At 45.7% G+C, this 18,856-nt stretch overlaps 1 protein-coding gene across 2 annotated transcripts in view; it reads right to left on the bottom strand.

Annotated features, from left to right (window-relative positions):
• Positions 1–18,856, bottom strand: part of nlgn4xa (neuroligin 4 X-linked a) — a 187,993-nt gene that overhangs the window by 26,171 nt on the left and 142,966 nt on the right. For both annotated transcript variants that reach the window (XM_079813426.1, XM_079813425.1), the window contains one exon: positions 10,511–11,300. In XM_079813426.1, coding sequence (XP_079669552.1) covers positions 10,511–11,300 — 790 coding nt within the window. The remainder of the gene's footprint in view (positions 1–10,510; positions 11,301–18,856) is intronic.

The raw sequence follows: 18,856 nt of genomic DNA, 5'->3' as shown, positions 1-18,856 counted from the left end.
TCAGAGCTCGATGTATCCACCTTGGTGAGGATGAGGCATGCCTGGTGAAGGAGTACATGGTGAGTGTTGGTATTTTTCTGGAGAACAGTGGGCAATTTAAATGTGCTGGACACAGGGCCGGCCCGTGGCATAGGCGGAATAGGCAAATGCTAGGGGCGCCACTCATCCATAGGGGCGCCAAAATGTATTACTGATACTATGTTATTAATATTAATTCGAAATATTAACTTAACTAAGTCCCCCGCCTCTTCCCTGTGCGCCTCATCAATCTCCCCCGCCGAGCTACTTGAAGTGCATCAGAAATATAACGCGCGATCAGTTTAACGTTGGGAATTTGTTCTGTCGCCTCTCGCCGCATCTAACGTAGACAGGATTGCTTTCATTTTTTAGGGTGCTTGGCCGCTCGCTTCAGGTGTAGACACGGTGAAAGTTGCCTGATTATTTATGACGGATGGCCGAATTGTAGTGTCAAAAAAGACAGAAGCCCTCTGATGCAGGGAAGATAGAGGATACACTGCAAAAATTCTCTTCTTACTTAGTAGGCCTATTTGTGTCTTGTTTCTAGTCTAAATATCTAAAAACTTCTTAAGATGCATTTACTAGATAAGTAAAATGACATAAGATATATTTTTCTTGTTTACTTGAAAATAAAACAAAATTAAGTGAGTTTATGCTTAAAACAAGCTAAATCTGGGGTGAGAAAAATAATCTTTCTGATTAAATCTTGTTTCTTGTTTCCGTCCCAAACAGAAATAAGATAATTTTTCTCGCCCCATTTGGCAGATCATTTTGCTTGTTTTAAGCAAAAACTCACTTCATTTGAGTGTTTCCCCCCCCCAGAAAACAAGAAAAAATATCTAATGTCATTTTAGAAAATACATCTTGATTTAAGAATTTTTAAATATTTGGACTGGAGACAAGAAAAAAAAAAAACTAAATAAGAAGAGCATTGTTTGCAGTGTAAAGACAGAGGTAACGTGATGTAGGCTAATGAATGTACAGTTTATTTAATTGCATAGTAGTAAAATTCTAATGTTCGCTAATTCATTCCAGTTTTACCTTAAGCTTTATGCAAACAGCTGTTCTGGGTTCTCCAGAGGCCACAGCCAGTGTGATTTTATAAATAAAAACGCATGCAATATCACTTTTTTAAGAGCCTAATGTTTTTACTCTACAGTTGTGCAGTTTTAAGGGGACATATGGCAATTTTAAAATGTATTTTCCAAAATTAGTAATGATATTTATATACAGGTTTATTTAAAATAGCAACATTTTATTTAAAATTCACATTAAATATCTACATTTCTCAGTTTAATTCATGGTGAAAACATGAATGTGCATAGTTTAGTGGAAGATTGCTGCCATCTACTGGAAAACAAACACTTTTGCTAGTTCTCAATGAATAGTTTGTGCATGAATGCTGGATGCTATTACTCTTGCTATATGTGTTAAGGCTGTAATGTGGCATAGGTGCTATTTTTGTATAGTTTAACTATCATCAGCCTTTTGAAAAATAAAATAATAATAATATCATGAACATAATGACGGGGTAGAATGGACTGCACATCATATAAAACAACAACAATGAAAATAAAAATTAAAAACATCAATGCATTACAAAAATAAAACAGTAGTAATTCCACAACTTAGACTGATAACATGTTGTGCTAAACCTTACAAGGGGCACCAAGTAAAATCTTGCCTAGGGCAGCAAATTGGTCAGGGCCGGCCCTGGCTGGACAAACTGGTGATTCAACTATCAAAAAAAGTTGTTGCTCATCTAGGTAATCAGGGCTTTTCGTGGCTCATAAATGGTTAAAAATTAAAGTTTTGTTTGCTCACCAAGGCTGCATTTATTTAATTATAAGTACTGGAAAAACTGTAATATTGTGAAATATTATTAAAATTGAAATAACTCTTTTCCAATGATGATAAATTCAGCTTTGATCGCAGGAATAAATTACATTTTAAAATATTTTCAAATTGAAAAGTTATTTTAAATTGTAATATTTCACAATATTACTGTTTTTACTGTAGTTTTAATTCAATAAATGCAGCCTTGGTGAGCAGACGAAACTTCTTTTAAAGGGATAGTTCACCCAAAAATGAAAATTCTGTCATAATTTGCTCACCCTGAAGTTGTTTCAAACCTGTGTGAGTTCTGCTGAACACAAAAGAAGATATTTTGATGAATGTTTGTAACCAAATAGAGAGAGAGTAACCATTCACTACCATAGTATTTATTTCCCCTACTAGTGAATGGTTGCTCTCTCTCTGTTTGGTTACAAACATTCATCAAAATATCTTCTTTTGTGTTCAGCAGAAAAAAGAAACTCATACAGGTTTGAAAAAACTTGAGGGTGAGCATTTTTGGGTGAACTATCACTTTAAAAACATTAAAAAATCTTATCGATGCACCCTTGATTGTATACACTTGTCAAACCGTTATGAATCACAAACAATTTCTAATAATTTTTGTTGTTGTTGTTGTTGTTTTTGAATATAGGACAGTCAAAGAGATGACTTCTTGAAAGACCTGGAAAACATCACTATGGGCATGTGTGATTAAAAAGGAAGAAGGAGTTCTCTTGGAGACTGGTGATATTGGAATTGTTTTTGATGGAGTAATGATTCTTGAGCAGATCAAATCAGCAGATCAAAAGTGTGTTTGTAGAAATGGACTGTTATTATGGGCAATGTTATAAACGTCAGCCATTTGTTAGCAATTGCATTCTAATAAATTGTGTCTGGTTACTTGTGTGGCCAATTGTTACCATACAGTTTTAACAAGAAAGGATGTAACTGACTGTTAATTACTGTTGTTGTAACTGACTGTTAATAAACAAGTTCCCTTTCGAGGGAACTCGCACTGCATCGGGACGACGCTTTGGGGATGCTCCCTTAGCATCAGCGAATCTGAAACCAGAATGCCAACTAGGCCAATCCGATTGGCGTGCGTGATGACGTCATCGTGACGGCATACCCGGAAGTATAAAAGGGTTGCTGGAGCGTAATGGCGGTAGTTATTGCTCTTCAGCATAGCGCTATCTGTTACTGTCTGTCTATTTACTGTTGTTTGTCAGTGAAAGTGTGTGAGAAAAGTAAAATGGAAAGTGTGAGAGTGAATGAATTCAAACAGTGTGTGCATCCGTGTCCCAGGTTCATGTCGGGCTCGGATACACACCTGGTTTGTGTGCACTGCCTGGGCGTCCAGCATGCCCAAGCGGCTCTCGAGGGAGCCGCTTGTGAGCACTGCGAAAAACTGACGCTCAGGGTGCTTCGCTCTCGGCTGGCTGCGTTTGATGAGGCCGGCCAGCCTCGTGAGCCTCGTGGTTCTGGACCCGCAGTCGCTGAGGCGGCTCGGCGTCGCAGATCATGGGGCTCACAGCGGGATTTGTCAGAGGGTTTCGGGACTGCTGCGGCACTTTCCCGATCCTCCTCTGACAGTTCCGAGGATCTTCCTCCCCGTGTGGAAGCCCGCGCTGCGGCTTCTTCCCCCGGGGTGGGAGGTCCGATGCTTGTTCTCTCCGGTTCCGAGGAGCCGGAGGAAATAGGCACCGAGGCGGGGGATGAAGCAGGAATTGTTTCATCGCTTCATCCACCCGCCCAAGAGGAGCTGGTCGAGGTGTTGACCCGGGCAGTGGCCAAATTAAATATAAGTTGGCCACAAGAGGCTCCGGAAATCCAGCTACCCAGCAGGCTGGATGACCGGTTCCTCTCACACCGGGTTCAAACACCTCGCCGGGGCCTGCCTTTTTTCCCGGATCTACACACCGAGGTGTGTAGATCATGGAAACGGCCCTATTCTTCGCGTGTTTGCAATCCCCCAGTATTGGACTATTCCAATGTTCTGGGGGCACGCGAGGCGGGCTATGGGGCGATGCCTCGGGTGGAGGAAGCTCTCGCGAGCTATCTTTCACCCGACTCTGCATCGTCCCTTAAGGCTCCGGTTTTGCCCACCAAACCCTGTCGGGACACCTCATCTTTGGTGGGCAAAGCATATATGGCGGCTGGTCGGGCTGGTGGTTCCCTGCACACATTATCAATTCTGCAGGCCTACCAGGCCGACCTCCTTAAAGAGTTGGACGAGGGAGATGGTCCCTCTCCGGAGGACATTCTGGAACTGAGAAAGGCTGCAGATTTGTCTCTCCGAGTCACCAAGGAGACGGCCCGCGCTATCGGCCGCTCCATGGCTTCCATGGTGACAGTGGAGAGACATCTCTGGCTGAATCTGTCGGGGATAAAGGAGAAGGATAGAGCTTTTCTCCTGGACTCCCCGATCTCGCCTTCTGGGTTGTTTGGAGACGCGGTTAACACCGTCGTTTCCAGACACCAGGAGGCGAAGAAACAGTCAGCAGCCTTCCACCAGTATCTCCCTCGCCGCTCTAAACCTGGGAAGGCTGGCCCAGCTCCTCGCACCGGAAGGTGCAAAAGGAGAGCGTCGCTTCTAGAGCCCCTCCCCCGGGAGCCTGGCAACAGAGGCGGCGCTCTCAGCAGCAACCTTCAGCTCCTAAAGGCGATCTTCGGAACGTCCTTCAGGCGCGGAAGGCTGCTGGGAAGAAGTCCTAGCCACGGCTGGGCTTCTAAGAGCGGTCCCCCCCGCGGAGAAACAACCGAGGTTGTTTCCTCCGCGGCGCTCTGGGAAAATCGATGTGGTAATCCCGCCGTCTATGACGCTTCGGGCCACATCGATTTCCCGCGAACGCATGCTGCACCAGCCGCCTCTGGAAAGACCTGCGGCTGGTCAGCTCGCGCGTCCGCACACGGAGAACCGTTCCCAACTACTTCCTGCCGGTCAGCCGCTTCAGGAGATTGGGAACGGGAACCGTGTAACACCCGACGCCAGCCTCGAGAGGCTGGTTCCCTTAGTAGATTATTTCGGCGCATGGAAATGCCTTCCGAATATTTCTACGTGGGTCCTGCGTACTGTAGAAAAGGGGTACAAACTGCAGTTCGGTTTTCCTCCTCCACAATTCAGGGGGTTATACTGGACAGCAGTGATACCCGAGCAGGTTTGGGTAATGGAACTAGAAGTAAAAACTCTTCTAGCGAAGGAAGCCATAGAGCGTGTTTCTCCGCTGGAAAGAGAGTCCGGGTTCTACAGCCGGTACTTTATAGTTCCCAAAAAGGATGGAGGGTTGCGTCCGATTATAGATCTGAGGGTTTTGAATCTGTCTCTGAGGAGCTTCAGGTTCAAAATGCTCACTATTCCCATGATCGTGAGTCAGATCCAGTCCGAGGACTGGTTCGTCACGATAGATCTAAAGGACGCATATTTCCATGTCTCCATCCTTCCATGTCACAGGAAGTACCTGAGGTTCGCTTTCGGGGGCGAAGCGTACCAGTATCGAGTGCTTCCCTTTGGCCTAGCCCTCTCCCCACGCACGTTCACGAAGTGCATGGATGCAGCTCTGGCTCCAATGAGACTTCAGGGCATCCGTGTGCTGAATTATATCGACGACTGGCTCATACTGGCCCAGTCGTACGAGGTGGCGGTTCGGCATCGAGATGTCGTTCTGAACCACATGAAATGCTTGGGGCTGAGACTCAACACGAAAAAGAGCGTGTTGACGCCGTCCCAGAGGACTACGTTCCTCGGGGTCGTGTGGGACTCGACAACGATGCGGGCACGATTGTCTCCCGCGCGAGTCGAGACCATACAGGCGATGGTCTCAGGAATAAGGCTAGGCCACAACATCACTGTGAAGCACTTTCAGAGAGTGCTGGGTCACATGGCAGCAGCGTCCAACATAATACCTTTTGGCCTGCTATACATGAGACCCATCCAGTGGTGGTTGAAAACCAAGGGGTTTTCCCCCAGAGGGAATCCTTTCCGTATGATCAGGGTAACGCGCAAATGCTCTCGTTCCCTAGCCATATGGAAGAAACCTTGGTTTCTGTCCCGAGGGCCAGTGTTGGGAGCGTCTTGTTGCCGGAAATCCGTTTCAACAGACGCCTCCCTCACTGGCTGGGGCGCGGTCATGGACGGCCGCTTTGCGAGGGGCCCATGGGAGAGCCGTCATTCCTCCTGGCATATAAATTGCCTGGAGATGATGGCGGTATACAAAGCTCTCAGGAGCTTTCTCCCGCACCTCCGAGGCCAGCACGTCCTGGTACGGACAGACAATACGTCTGTAGTAGCGTACATCAACCGCCAGGGAGGACTGAGGTCGCGCTTTCTGTACAAGACAGCACGCCAAGTCCTCCTGTGGACCCAGGGGAAACTGTTGTCCATCAGGGCAATGTATGTCCCGGGGGTCCAAAATCAGGGAGCAGACATCCTGTCGAGGCAGGGGCTGAGGCCCGGGGAGTGGCGACTCCACCCAGAGGTGGTGGAGGCCATATGCAAGAGGTTCGGCCCAGTGGAAGTGGATCTGTTTGCGTCTCGAGAGACGTCCCACTGTCCACTGTGGTTTTCCCTCACGCATCCAGCTCCGCCATGGTGCAGACGTGGCCGAGGCTGCGTCTGTACGCATTTCCCCCGATTGCTCTGCTCCCGGGAGTCCTGGAAAGGGTCCGTCGACAGGGGGTCAGTCTACTTCTGGTAGCACCCCGTTGGCCGACTCGAGTTTGGTTCTCGGATATCATAGCTCTGCTAGCAGGTCAGCCGTGGGAGATTCCTCTGAGGAGGGATCTCCTATCTCAGGCGGCGGGTACGATATTTTACCCCCGCCCGGAGATTTGGAACCTGTGGGTCTGGCCCCTGAGGGGACCAGGTTCATAGAGGCTGGCCTATCGGCAGACGTGATAGAGACCTTACTCAGCTCCAGGGCTCCGTCTACGAGGAGACTGTACAGCCTCAAGTGGAATGTATTTTCCACTTGGTGCAGAGAACGTGAGGTGGACCCAGTTAACTGCCCAGTGGCTTCAGTGCTGGAGTTCCTCCAAGATCGTTTCTCTGCAGGGCTTACCCCGTCCACACTCAAGGTGTACGTGGCTGCCATTGCGGCTTTCCACACTCCTTTGGGTGATGGGCCTCTGGGTAGGCACCAGCTGGTTGTACAATTCCTCCGTGGGGCTCGGAGGATGAGGCCTGCGGCTCGGTCCAGAGTTCCAACCTGGGACCTGGCAGTGGTTCTCGAAGGATTGGCTGAGGCCCCCTTCGAACCATTGGAGTCGGCTGGACCGAAGGATCTGACCCTTAAGGTGGCTTTTCTCCTTGCCATTACCTCTCTCAGGAGAGTGGGAGATCTCCAGGCCTTGGCGGTAACGCCAACCTGCCTGGAGTTTGCCCCGGGAGGAGTAAAGGCCATCTTACACCCTAGGCCGGGCTACGTGCCTAAGGTGCCATCAAGGGTGGTCAGGTCATTGGTCCTGCAGGCATTTCATCCTCCGCCTCATGTGACGGCGGAAGAGGGGAGGCTTCACCTACTCTGCCCGGTTAGGGCTCTAAGAGTTTATCTGGCGAAGTCTGCACAGTGGAGGAGATCACAACAACTGTTGGTGTGTTTCGGCTCACCTAAGAAGGGATTGCCTGCGTCTACTCAGACAATCAGTAATTGGATTGTCCAGGCGATTACCATGGCCTATCAGGTGCGCAGTTTGCCTTCACCTGTGGCTGTGAGGGCTCATTCCACCAGAGGCATGGCCTCTTCGGTGGCCCTTCTTTCTGGGGTCCCCTTGCAGGATATCTGCGAGGCGGCCGGGTGGGCTACCCCACACACTTTTATCAGGTTTTATAGCCTGGATCTCCCTACGACGCCTGGTGCGAGGGTGCTCCAGTCCTAGCTGTGCCCGGTTTCCGGCTTCACACTAGGGCAGGCGCTACCCTTCGGTGTGGCCTAGTGGGTACTCGTTCCCCAAAGCGTCGTCCCGATGCAGTGCGAGTTCCCTCGAAAGGGAACTGCTCGGGTTATGTATATAACCCTTGTTCCCTGAGAAGGGGAACGAGCACTGCATCCCGACGCCACACCTTGGCGCGCCTGGAGCGCATGCTTCAGAGCAATTACTACCGCCATTACGCTCCAGCAACCCTTTTATACTTCCGGGTATGCCGTCACGATGACGTCATCACGCACGCCAATCGGATTGGCCTAGTTGGCATTCTGGTTTCAGATTCGCTGATGCTAAGGGAGCATCCCCAAAGCGTCGTCCCGATGCAGTGCTCGTTCCCCTTCTCAGGGAACAAGGGTTATATACATAACCCGAGCAGTTTGCTACATTTGCAATCATTAAAGATACGTTTACAAAATTAAAGTGTTTTCTGTGCATTTGAAAGCCATTTATGGCTTATTTATGTAGATGAGCTGGTAGAATAAACAATAAAAATAAAGTAAAATAAAAAATGTAAGAAGTAACGATTAAATAGGTGTGGAATAATTTTTTTATACTAAATAAAATTTATTAAGTTCAACTAAATGTGTTAAGTATAAATAAAATGATTAAATTGGGCTGGAATTACTAATTGATTTATATTAAGGTAACTCAATAAAATTGATTAAGTTGAACTTAATATGTTTGTATAAATTGAGATAAAATCAATTGCGTGCAACCACTTACGATAATTTTTATTTAGTAAATTCAACGAATCATTTTTTTCAGTGTATGGAAAATATAAGCGCTTCCATCTCAGAATCCCTGTCTGTTGAAGATGTTGCTGATCATGTTTGTTAGCCCAGGACATTTTACAAATCCAGATCAGACGATGTTCTACGGCCATGTCCGGAATAAAGAGTAGCCTATCCATGTCATACAGTAAGGTTTAAGATTTTGACCATATACCTATCGAAGTCTCAGACAGTATGAACGTCAGTAAGCTATACTTGTGTGTTCTGACCGCTATGGAAAATATAAGCGCTTCCATTTCAGAGTCTGTTGAAGATGTTGTTCATGTTTGTTAGCCCAGGACATTTTACAAATCCAGACCAGACAATGTTCTACGGCCATGTCTAGAATAAAGAGTAGCCTATCCATGTCATACAGTAAGATTTAAGATTTTGACCATATATGTATATATATATATATATATAGGTATACCTATCGAAGTCTCAGACAGTATGAACGTCAGTAAGCTATACTTGTTGTATGTCGACCACAGGGTGTCACTGTGGCCTCAACCCTTCGCCCTCGCCTCCTCTGAGCTCGATTGCTATGTCTGAGTTAAACCACGCCCTCATCATTACCCTACGCACGAATAAATGTAGGAAGAAATAAATGTAGAAATAAATAAATGTAGAAATAAATAAATGTAGAAATACATAAATGAAGAAATAAATCAATGTAAAAATAAATAAATGTAGAAATAAATAAATGTAGAAATGAATAAATGTGGAAATAAATAAAAGAATAAATAAATAAATATGGAAAATAATAAATGTATAGATAAATAAGGAAATAAATGTATAAATAATTATTTATTTTCATTTTTTTGCTTTTCTATGTATATTTATTTATATATTTATTTATTTATTTTTACATTTATTTGTATATTTATTTATGTATTTATTTATTTTTAATAATGGCAGGTTTGGAATTCCATAGGAACGACATGGTTCACCCAAATATTTTCATCTATTAATTTTAGGTATTTATCTCAGGTCTGCTGTTGATGTTTAATTAAATGTAAATGTACAATGTATCACACATAAAACCCACAAAGCCAGCATTGGAAAATATTTGTCCACTTGACATCCAGAGCACCAGTGCATGTTAATTTTTCCTCAGTGTTAGCATTAATGACCCATGTCTTGCTCTCTCTACTCTGAGCATCCAAGCTTGACAGTCATTGCAACAAAGGAAGGCTACAAATGAGACATTACGTTCTGCACATTTTCCTCCACGTTATTTATTCACCTTGTTTTTTTGGAAACACTCAGAGAGGCTGATATCACCACTGGAGTGTTTACCAGAGGCTGGAGTGACTCTCTTGCAAAGCGAACATTCTCCAAGTGCTGCTGAAATTGCTTTCGTTTTTCCTCCTCTGTTTTAAAGTACTCGCGCTGAGAGAAACACTTAGCCAGCGAAGGGAGAGCAGCCTGACGTGAGGTACTGATGAGCCTGCCAATCTATCTCCTGACACACAGGTATCAGCTGGAGTGGTGCCAAACAGCAGAGGCTGTTCTGCCTATAAACTGAATGGAGCCCTGAAAGTGTGAGTAGGCCACAGTCACTTATATCTGAAGGAGATTTGGGATGAATTGGGCTAGTATAGAAAAGTATAGAAATAACCCCATAACTCAAGGCTAGGTAAGAGCTGGTCTGATACCATTAAAAAGATGATCTGAGTGTCAATGTTATTTCTTTAAATATGATATGTAAAGAGACTGCAAAGACCACTGAAGATTGTTGTCTCTGAACAACAACCATTCTTAAAAATCTTAAGAGATCTCAATGGACATCTGAACAGAGGTAGTTTGTTGTGTTTTTTTGTTTTTGTTTTTTTTTTGGGGGGGGGGGGGTATAATGTTACTGACTTAATAACAATTGAAACTGTGTTAAGGTTTCAAATTATGCAGTGGTTATGCAGTGTATGTTTAATTAACAGAACTGAAAAAAAAAGGCTTCAACTTACCCCGTTTTAGCGAAATTCGTCCAGTAAGTCATTACCACTGCTGAAAGCATGACATCATTTTTGGAAAAATTGCAGTTAAAGAGATCAGTGGGGCCAATCATGGGAATTCCAAACACATAAGGAACCTCGTCTCCATGTGCTGAATCCGACCAGCTTGGTTTCATTTCGCTTTGACAATGGTGGTAAAACGCATAAAAATATGTTGGAGATCCGTACTGAGCATGAAGGTCTGCCGTAGCTACCGCTGGCGCCACCCATTGGTGATCAGTGAAGAGCGCAACCAGAGTTTTTCGCCTGGTCTCTGGGTTCTCCTTGTCAGCCCAGTCGGTATACATGAACTTGATGGTTTCTCTGAGCGTATCCTTGCCTTCGGGATAACCATAGAGGTGGTCCACAAAATCAGACACAGCAAAGTCAAAGTCATTTGCAGAGACCCCATCCTCACTGTCCACGATGCCATCCACAAATTTAAAACCCTCACCCTGGTTGACCCCCAGCATGATGTCATAGTTGAGGAACTCTCCCTGCTCCATCAGAATTTGGGGGTCATCGGGGATGACGTCCCCATCGATAACCGGACCAAAAGCAATGTGGTACTTGGCCTGTGTGATGTACTGTTCGATCAGCTCCTTGTAGTTTTTGTTCTGCAGACATTCCACCAGATCTATAGTATCTAGCATATTGCAGCCCACTTTCTCAGCTAGTATGCGAGTGTATTTGGCTGGCTGGTAGTTGACGGCCCAGCTTGACAAAGCAGTCCCACTCTGGATGATGGCTTTCTGAAACAAATCTGAAAATAAAAAATAAATAGAAATAAACAGAAATTAATATTACATTTAAATATTTTGGGGGGGTTTTTTGTTTTGTTTTTTTGCCTTAAAAATGAAAATTGAAACAAATGAGGTTTGATCTCTTAAGTCACACAAGCATGATTGAGCTTCCATTTACTCTTATTTGGTGTGCTTTATGAATGTATGTTTATCAGTGTTTTATGTGATAAAACCTTAAGTTAAATCTGTTGATGAATCAATCATGTCGTTTTAGAAGATTCGGATAAAACCACTTTCATCCTTTTTAGGTGAAAGGACTTTTAATGGAAGCAACAGGTTTCTCTTAGGTTTCATTCAAATATCTCCATTTGTGTTTTAAAGATGAATGAAAGACAGAATTTTAATTTTATAGAATCTTTTTAACACTATTCAAAGTGAGAATTGAAGTAAAACAATGAGCACAACAATAATGAAATTGAAGAAACAAATAACAAGGTGTTTATTTCATATTTTATAATACAATGTCCCTATGAAGGCTTCAGTTTGACCTTGCCAAAAAGGCCTTGAAAATGAAAGAGCATGTTGAAAATAATGCTTTGTAATGAGGCCTGGGTTTTTTTTGTCTCGTCATGTTGTTATATGGGTTGGTAATATCAGTCAGACGCCAACTAATATGCAGATGCCTTGATGCTGTACCTTTGTCAGCTCAGCCAGGCATGGCCATAACACGTTGACACAGATTGTGTCCTAGAAAATAGTAATACCTCGGGGCACGGATCTCACTAGGGTGAACCGAGGCTCCTGACGCACTGACACGGAGTCTTCCCTCAAGTTTAGAATGTCAAAAATATGATATATTAATATCAAAGGGGGAAAGTCAGTACTGTCTAGAGTGTTTTAATGTATTGGGCATTAAAAATATCAATATCAATGCCCAGACAATGGGGTTTAGCAGACCCTTTCCATAAAGCAAAGCCTAATTACTCCTAATATGTTTTTAAATAGGTTAAGTAAGTCCAAATCAAGCCCAGATGCATGATAGGTTTTCCAGGCACATTAAACTGTGTATGTGGAATCTTAACATAAGGACAAGAATAAAAACAGGAAATATCTGCATTTTCTTTTTATAAAAAATAAGCTCTTCTGGTTAATATCCTGAAGAAAAAATGGTTTGATATCCTGAAGAATGTATGATTAATTTTCTTAATTAATTTTCTTCTTCTTCTTCGTGTTATTATTATATCAAGCATAAAATTGAAGTTAGTTATATTTACTTATAGCAAATTGCAAGATACATTGCAAAAAAAAAAACATAAAAAAGCTCAAGCCATTTTCTATTGGTACACCATTATACTCTTTAGTGTGCTTGTCATGTATCTGAAGACAAAGGGCTCAGATGAACAGCAAAATGAACAAGTGAAAATAAATGCCTTTCTGCTCATTTCACAATTTACTGTATGTAATTCCTTCATAAACCATGGTGATCTTTTAGACAGGAAAACCAGGAGAGAACTGTACATCTTTTCCTGTTATTTTGATCAAATATGGCATTTCCTTATTTGGGGTTGTGTTAGTATTAGAGGAACTGTAGCCAGAGGTTATTTGATCCATTACTAGATTTCCTGCTAGCCAGGCTGGACATTGAATGTAAAATCTATTTTTATAGTGGGACAATTGAGTTCCAGATGAATGCCTTGTAGGGGTTGTTGTTACAATGAAAATTACATGCAACCAGGCACACTGGGACCAAATACTTTTGATTCTTTCTTAAAGACCCTATAAAATATTAGTACAGATAAAAGAGAGGATGATGTGTTTGCCGTAAATGTAAATAAATACAGCTATGGAAGATAGATTCTACCTCAAAGAAAGAGATGGAAACACTTTACAATAAGGTCTCATTAGTTAATGTTAGTTAATGCATTAACTAATGCAATACATTTGTTACAGTATTTATTATATTAGTCCAACTGTTCATTGTCAGTTCATGTTAGCTCAGGTCCATTAACTAATATGAATATATACAACAAAGGCAACATGCATAAATTGACTAAAATTTTTTAATGTAAGTCACATGTGAGTTAACGGCTCTCTCATTGGTCAGAATTAGCTCTGGGCTCTGGGCTTTTCTAATAATCATTATTTATATGTATTTATGATTCTGGGCATAAATTAAACAATGTTTCAGTGCACCTGTTTAGCAGAAGAGCAATTAGATGGTATTTTCAGATAAAGAGGTGCATATTGATTGATTTGCAATGACGTGCTAGTGCACAGATTTAACCTCATCTTTGCTCCAGGTTATCTGATTCATTCTGCTAGCCAAACAAACAGTGCTGTCCTTCATACAGTGGAGTTCATGCATAAACATATTGGTTCTTTCATCTGCTGGGTCAGACTGCTATCTCACCAGATGCAAACCGCTCCAGAGTCTTCAATCGGGCCGAGATCACCTGAAGAATTGTTTGGTACAGATCTGAATTTGATTGCCATCTTTATATATGTCTAAATGAACCAAACTACAAGAGAAAAGGCATTATATTCCGAAACAAATGCTCCAAACGATCCAGGTGTGAAAGTCTTAATGTCTCTTATTGCATGGCTCTCTGAAATGCTTTATTCTGATTGGTCAGTCCTGACATTCCAGTATCAGTTATTCCCCAATTATGACCATCGTCAATAGCAACACTGTATCCCCGTATCTGAGGCTGGTGCTTCCTTCATGTTCCTCTTATCACACCATGGACTAGCTATCGTCTCGGTTACGTATGTAACCCTCATTCCCTGAAGGAGGGAACGGAGACGTACGTCGGAACTGACCGACGAATTGGGATCTATTTTCAGAGACCAATCTACTTCGAGTGTATAGAAACGAGCCAATAAACATTGGTTCAAGCACCGACCAATCTACTTCGAGTGTATAGAAACAAGCCAATAAACATTGGTTCAAGCACCGCCCCGCAGCGCGGGTATAAAACACGGAAGTGAACAACGCATACCGCTTTTACAACTGAGGAGCCGAGATGTGACTTGGGCCTGCAGCTGAAGCACAGCACCTGGCGACGGGACGTACGTCTCCGTTCCCTCCTTCAGGGAATGAGGGTTACATACGTAACCAAGACGTTCCCTTTCAGTCGGTCACGTTCGACGTACGTCGGAACTGACCGACGAATTTGGATCCCTACAAAAACGCCAAAATGCTTAAGCTCACTGGGTGCTCCTAGTTGGAGCAGCAGTCAGGGCTTAAAGCAGGAAGGTCCGACACTGCTGTTTCTGCAAGACCCACTCAGTGTGACTATTTGATAACGCTGGGAAAGTGTGCCTGTCTCGGGAGATGGTACGCTGCAGAGCCATGTCCTCCTCCGGAGGAGAGGTGGAAAATATTCATACGGACTAACCTATCTGGGTAGTAACAACATATGGCAGTCTCTGGGGTGGTTCCAACCTGGTTCCAGGGGGGAAAGAACACCGCCAGAGATGACAGAGCGGGCTCTGTCAAGGGAAAGACACGGGGCTAGCCGAGTAGGGTAGCAGGTACCGTGGAATACACATATGGGGTTGCCGTGAGGGAACCGCTACATATGGACCCAGCCTAACACACACGTTCCACAAGCATACGGGTGCAGGCCTGGCGTCAGACGGCCGCCACGTCAGACACCGAAGGGGTGACGGAGGAGCTCGACAGGGTTCACCATTTCTGGGGAACACAACTGGAGAATAATAAACGCACATATCCGGCCATAGGCGGGTGTGGCGTAGCAAGCCGACACAGGAATGGGCACTTCGCGTCTACTGGTCGTTGGAGGCGAGTACACTGGAAGAAACCGGCTCCACACGGAGGCTATAGAATCTAGCGAACGTGTTGGGTGTCGCCCAGCCCGCAGTTCTACAGATGTATGTCAGCGAAGCGCCTTGAGCCAGCGCCCAGGAGGAAGCTACAATTCTTGTGGAGTGCGCTCGCAACCTGAACGGGCAAGGCACGTCTTGCGATTGGTACGCTAAAACAATAGCATCCACTATCCAGTGGGCTAACCTCTGCTTGGACACAGCCTTTCCCTTCTGCTGGCCTCCGTAACAGACGAAGAGCTGCTCTGAGGTCCTAAAGCTTTGAGTCCGGTCTATGTAAGCGCGAAGAGCGTGGACGGGACAAAACAAAGCCAGGGCTGGGTCTACCTCCTCCGAGGGCAGCGCTTGCAGGTTCACTACCTGGTCCCGAAAGGGAGTGGTAGGAACCTTGGGCACATATCCGGGCCGGGGTCTCAGGATGACGTGAGAGTTACCGGGCCCGAATTCTAGGCACGATTCGTTGACCGAAAGCACATGCAGGTCCCCCACCCTCTTGATTGAGGCCAATGCAGTCAGGAGTACCGTCTTCATAGACAGGATTTTTAACTCAACGGACTGCAAAGGCTCAAAAGGAGGGCCCTGAAGTGCCAAGAGGATAGCGAGATAGAACGAGGAGGATTTAGTCTCCTCGCACCTCTGAGGAACCTGACGATTAAGTCGTGCTTCCCTAAGGATTTACCTTCAACTTCATCGTGATACGCCGCTATTGCTGCGACGTATACTTTCAGGGTGGAGGGAGACAGCCTTCACTCCAACCCATCTTGTAGGAAAGAAAGCACAACATTAATCGAACACTTCCGGGGGTCTTCCCGGCAGGAAGAACACCAGTCAACGAACAGGTTCCACTTCAAAGCATAGAGGCGCCTCGTAGAGCGGGCTCTAGTCGAAGTGATGGTGTCTGCCACTGCCAGTCTACCACTGCGCCCTGCTTCCCGGGTGGAGGCTGCTGCTTGGGTTTAGCAGGGGCGGAGGCGGACGCAGGAGGACGCCCTCGGCGACGAGCAGGAGGTGGCGCTGGACCCGGCGGAGGGGTGAAAGCAGCAGCGGTCCGCCGGGGCAGGATGTTCCTGATCGCCTTCGTCTGCTTCTGGGCCACCGAGAACTGTTGGGCGAAGCTCTCGATGGCTTCGCCGAAGAGGCCGGCCTCACTGACAGGGGTGGCGAAGAACTGCACTTTGTCGGTTTCGCGCATATCAGCCAGGTTCAGCCACAGGTGGTGTTCCTGGACCACCATAGTGGACATCGCCCAACCCAGGGAGCGGGCAGCGACTTTCGTCGCCCGGAGGGCTAGGTCCGTCACTGTCCGCAGTTCCTGCATGATCCCTGGGTCGGCACTACCCTCCTGCATCTCCTTGAGCGCTTTGGCCTGGTAGAACTGCAGGAGCACCATGGCATGCAGCAATGATGCGGCTTCCCCGCAGGCGGCGTAAGACTTGCCCAGTAACCCGGACGAGAACTTACACGCCCGGGAGGGGAGACGCGGGGCATTCCGCCAGTCACAGTTGCATCACCACGGCGCGCTCGACCGGAGGTATCCCCACGTAATCCTTAGCTGCACCACCGTCGAGGGTAGTGAGGATGGAGGAGTCAGTCGATCGATGGCGGGCGCTGTAGGGCACCGACCACGACTTCGTGAGCTCCTGATGCACCTCCGGGAAGAATGGCACTGGGGTGGGGCGCTGAGAACCAGCACGGGCCGCCCGAGATACCAATCATCCAACCGTGAGGGTTCGGGACACGGTGGAGGGTTCCACTCGAGCCCGACACTCGCGGCGGACTGGGAGAGCATAGCCGTAAGTTCTGGATCCGGCTCGGACAACGCTAACACACCCGAAGGGGGCAACGCAGCCGGGTCGTCATCTCCAGATCCCATTAGCTCATCCTCCGATGCAGCCAGCGAAATCATGTCCTCAGCCGGAGCCCCAAAGGAAACGGCTGGCCCCCCGTAGGAAGGACCAGCGCGCTCCTCCGGAAGCTCTACCGGCGCTTTTGGCCCGTTGGGGTAGCCCTGACAGTCACCCTCAGATCTCCACCAAAGGCACCAGCCAAAGTAGCAGCCCTCTGCTTTGCAGTGGGAGGACCACTAGATCGGGGGATGCGCAATGGGACTCCACCCCGTCTGAGGTATTCGAGCCTAGATCTAAGAACTGCGATGGTCATGTTCCCGCAGTGGGAACATGAGTCATTCACGAACGCTGCCTCAGCGTGCTGAACGCCCAAACACATGAGACAACGATCATGACCGTCAACTGGGGACAGAAAACGACGGCATCCAGAAACACACGGTTTAAATGACATCTTGAAAAAGACGCAGGGTCAAACTGTGTATTTTGCCCTTTTATGAATGGAAAAATGCTCTTTTACAGTGCTGAAGCACTCCAGCTCCCAGCGGGCTTGCACTATCGGACCGCGGGGAGCCGGAGTGCTTCAGCACTGTAAAAGAGCATTTTTCACTCAAAGGAAACGCCCAGCGAACCAACACAGGAACTCTTTTGCAGCCACTCGCTGACTCGCGCCATCACGCCAACACCAGACCGACTGAAAGGGATCTCTCTTTTCATTCAAATGCAAGTTGACTTGCATACCGCTGACCACCATAAGCTATTTATTTTAGTTTATAGATATTTTTCTTACACAAACGCACCACTTCCCTTCAGAAGGCTTTTATTAACCCCCCAGAGCCATGTGGAGCTGTTATATGATGGATATATGCACTTTTATGGACTTCAAAAACGACCCATCAAGTCAATGCCGATGATCGTTCATGGGAATTTGTGTAAATTGACATCCCTAGTCTGCAGCATTTGTTAATCTTAGTTTATGTTAATCTCAACATTTACAAAAAAAATTGTTTTATTTGTTACATGAACTTGAACATTTTTATTAACTAACATTAAAAAAGTTAATAAATGCTGAAAGAATATATTGCTCATTGTTAGTTCATGTTAGTTAATGCTAGGGATGCACCGAATCCAGATTTTTGAGGTTCGGCCGAATAGCGAATCCACCGATTAAGATTCGGCCGAATCCGAAACCAAATACCGAATCCTACCTCAGTCCATTATCACAGGAAACACATTAATGAAGTAAATAACTTCCACAGCAGTGTAGGGATGCTATTGACCGTTTAACCATTAACCGAAAGTAAGAACTTTGACTAATAAGTCGATTAATACTAGCAGTTAAACAGTTTAAATGTTTTTAACGCTTTTTTATTTAGTTTTTTTGCTGCTTGGTTAAACAAAAATATGCTGTATAGCGTTATTTGTTCACACACGGAGCTCGTCGACATGTGCATCCACAAACCAGACATATTTCGCAAAATGAAGCAATGGAAATGCTTACTGAGTGGGACCATTTCGACAGAAAAATACAGCAGTAGTACAAGCTCCTGACTGGTGGAAAGCAAATGAAGAGCGCTTCCTGAGGCTGGCCACTCTAGTGCATCTGAAGCCTTGTTTAAGGCTTTTCCTAGTGTGGTTTTGGTTCGAGTTTGCTAAAGTAAACATTGTCACGTATGTTCTTCTCGCCGCTGTTTCCTGATGGTTTATAGAACAATTACCCCGAATCACCCTCTGTCGTTTCAAAGAACAACACAATGGGGAGCGCAGGAGGCGCGCACGCCTCAGTCAGAGGCTTGCACGCTGCGGAGACAGAAGGATTGAGAGCTTGTTTTCTGCCGCGGGTTTAACCCTCAACAGACTTGAGTTGCCTTTCTTTTGACTTAAAG

Source organism: Gobio gobio (genome assembly GCF_949357685.1).
Source record: "Gobio gobio genome assembly, chromosome: 3".
NCBI classification, from domain to species: domain Eukaryota; kingdom Metazoa; phylum Chordata; class Actinopteri; order Cypriniformes; family Gobionidae; genus Gobio; species Gobio gobio.
Note: the sequence above shows the minus strand (reverse complement) of the source record. Positions and strands in the feature narration are given on the sequence as shown.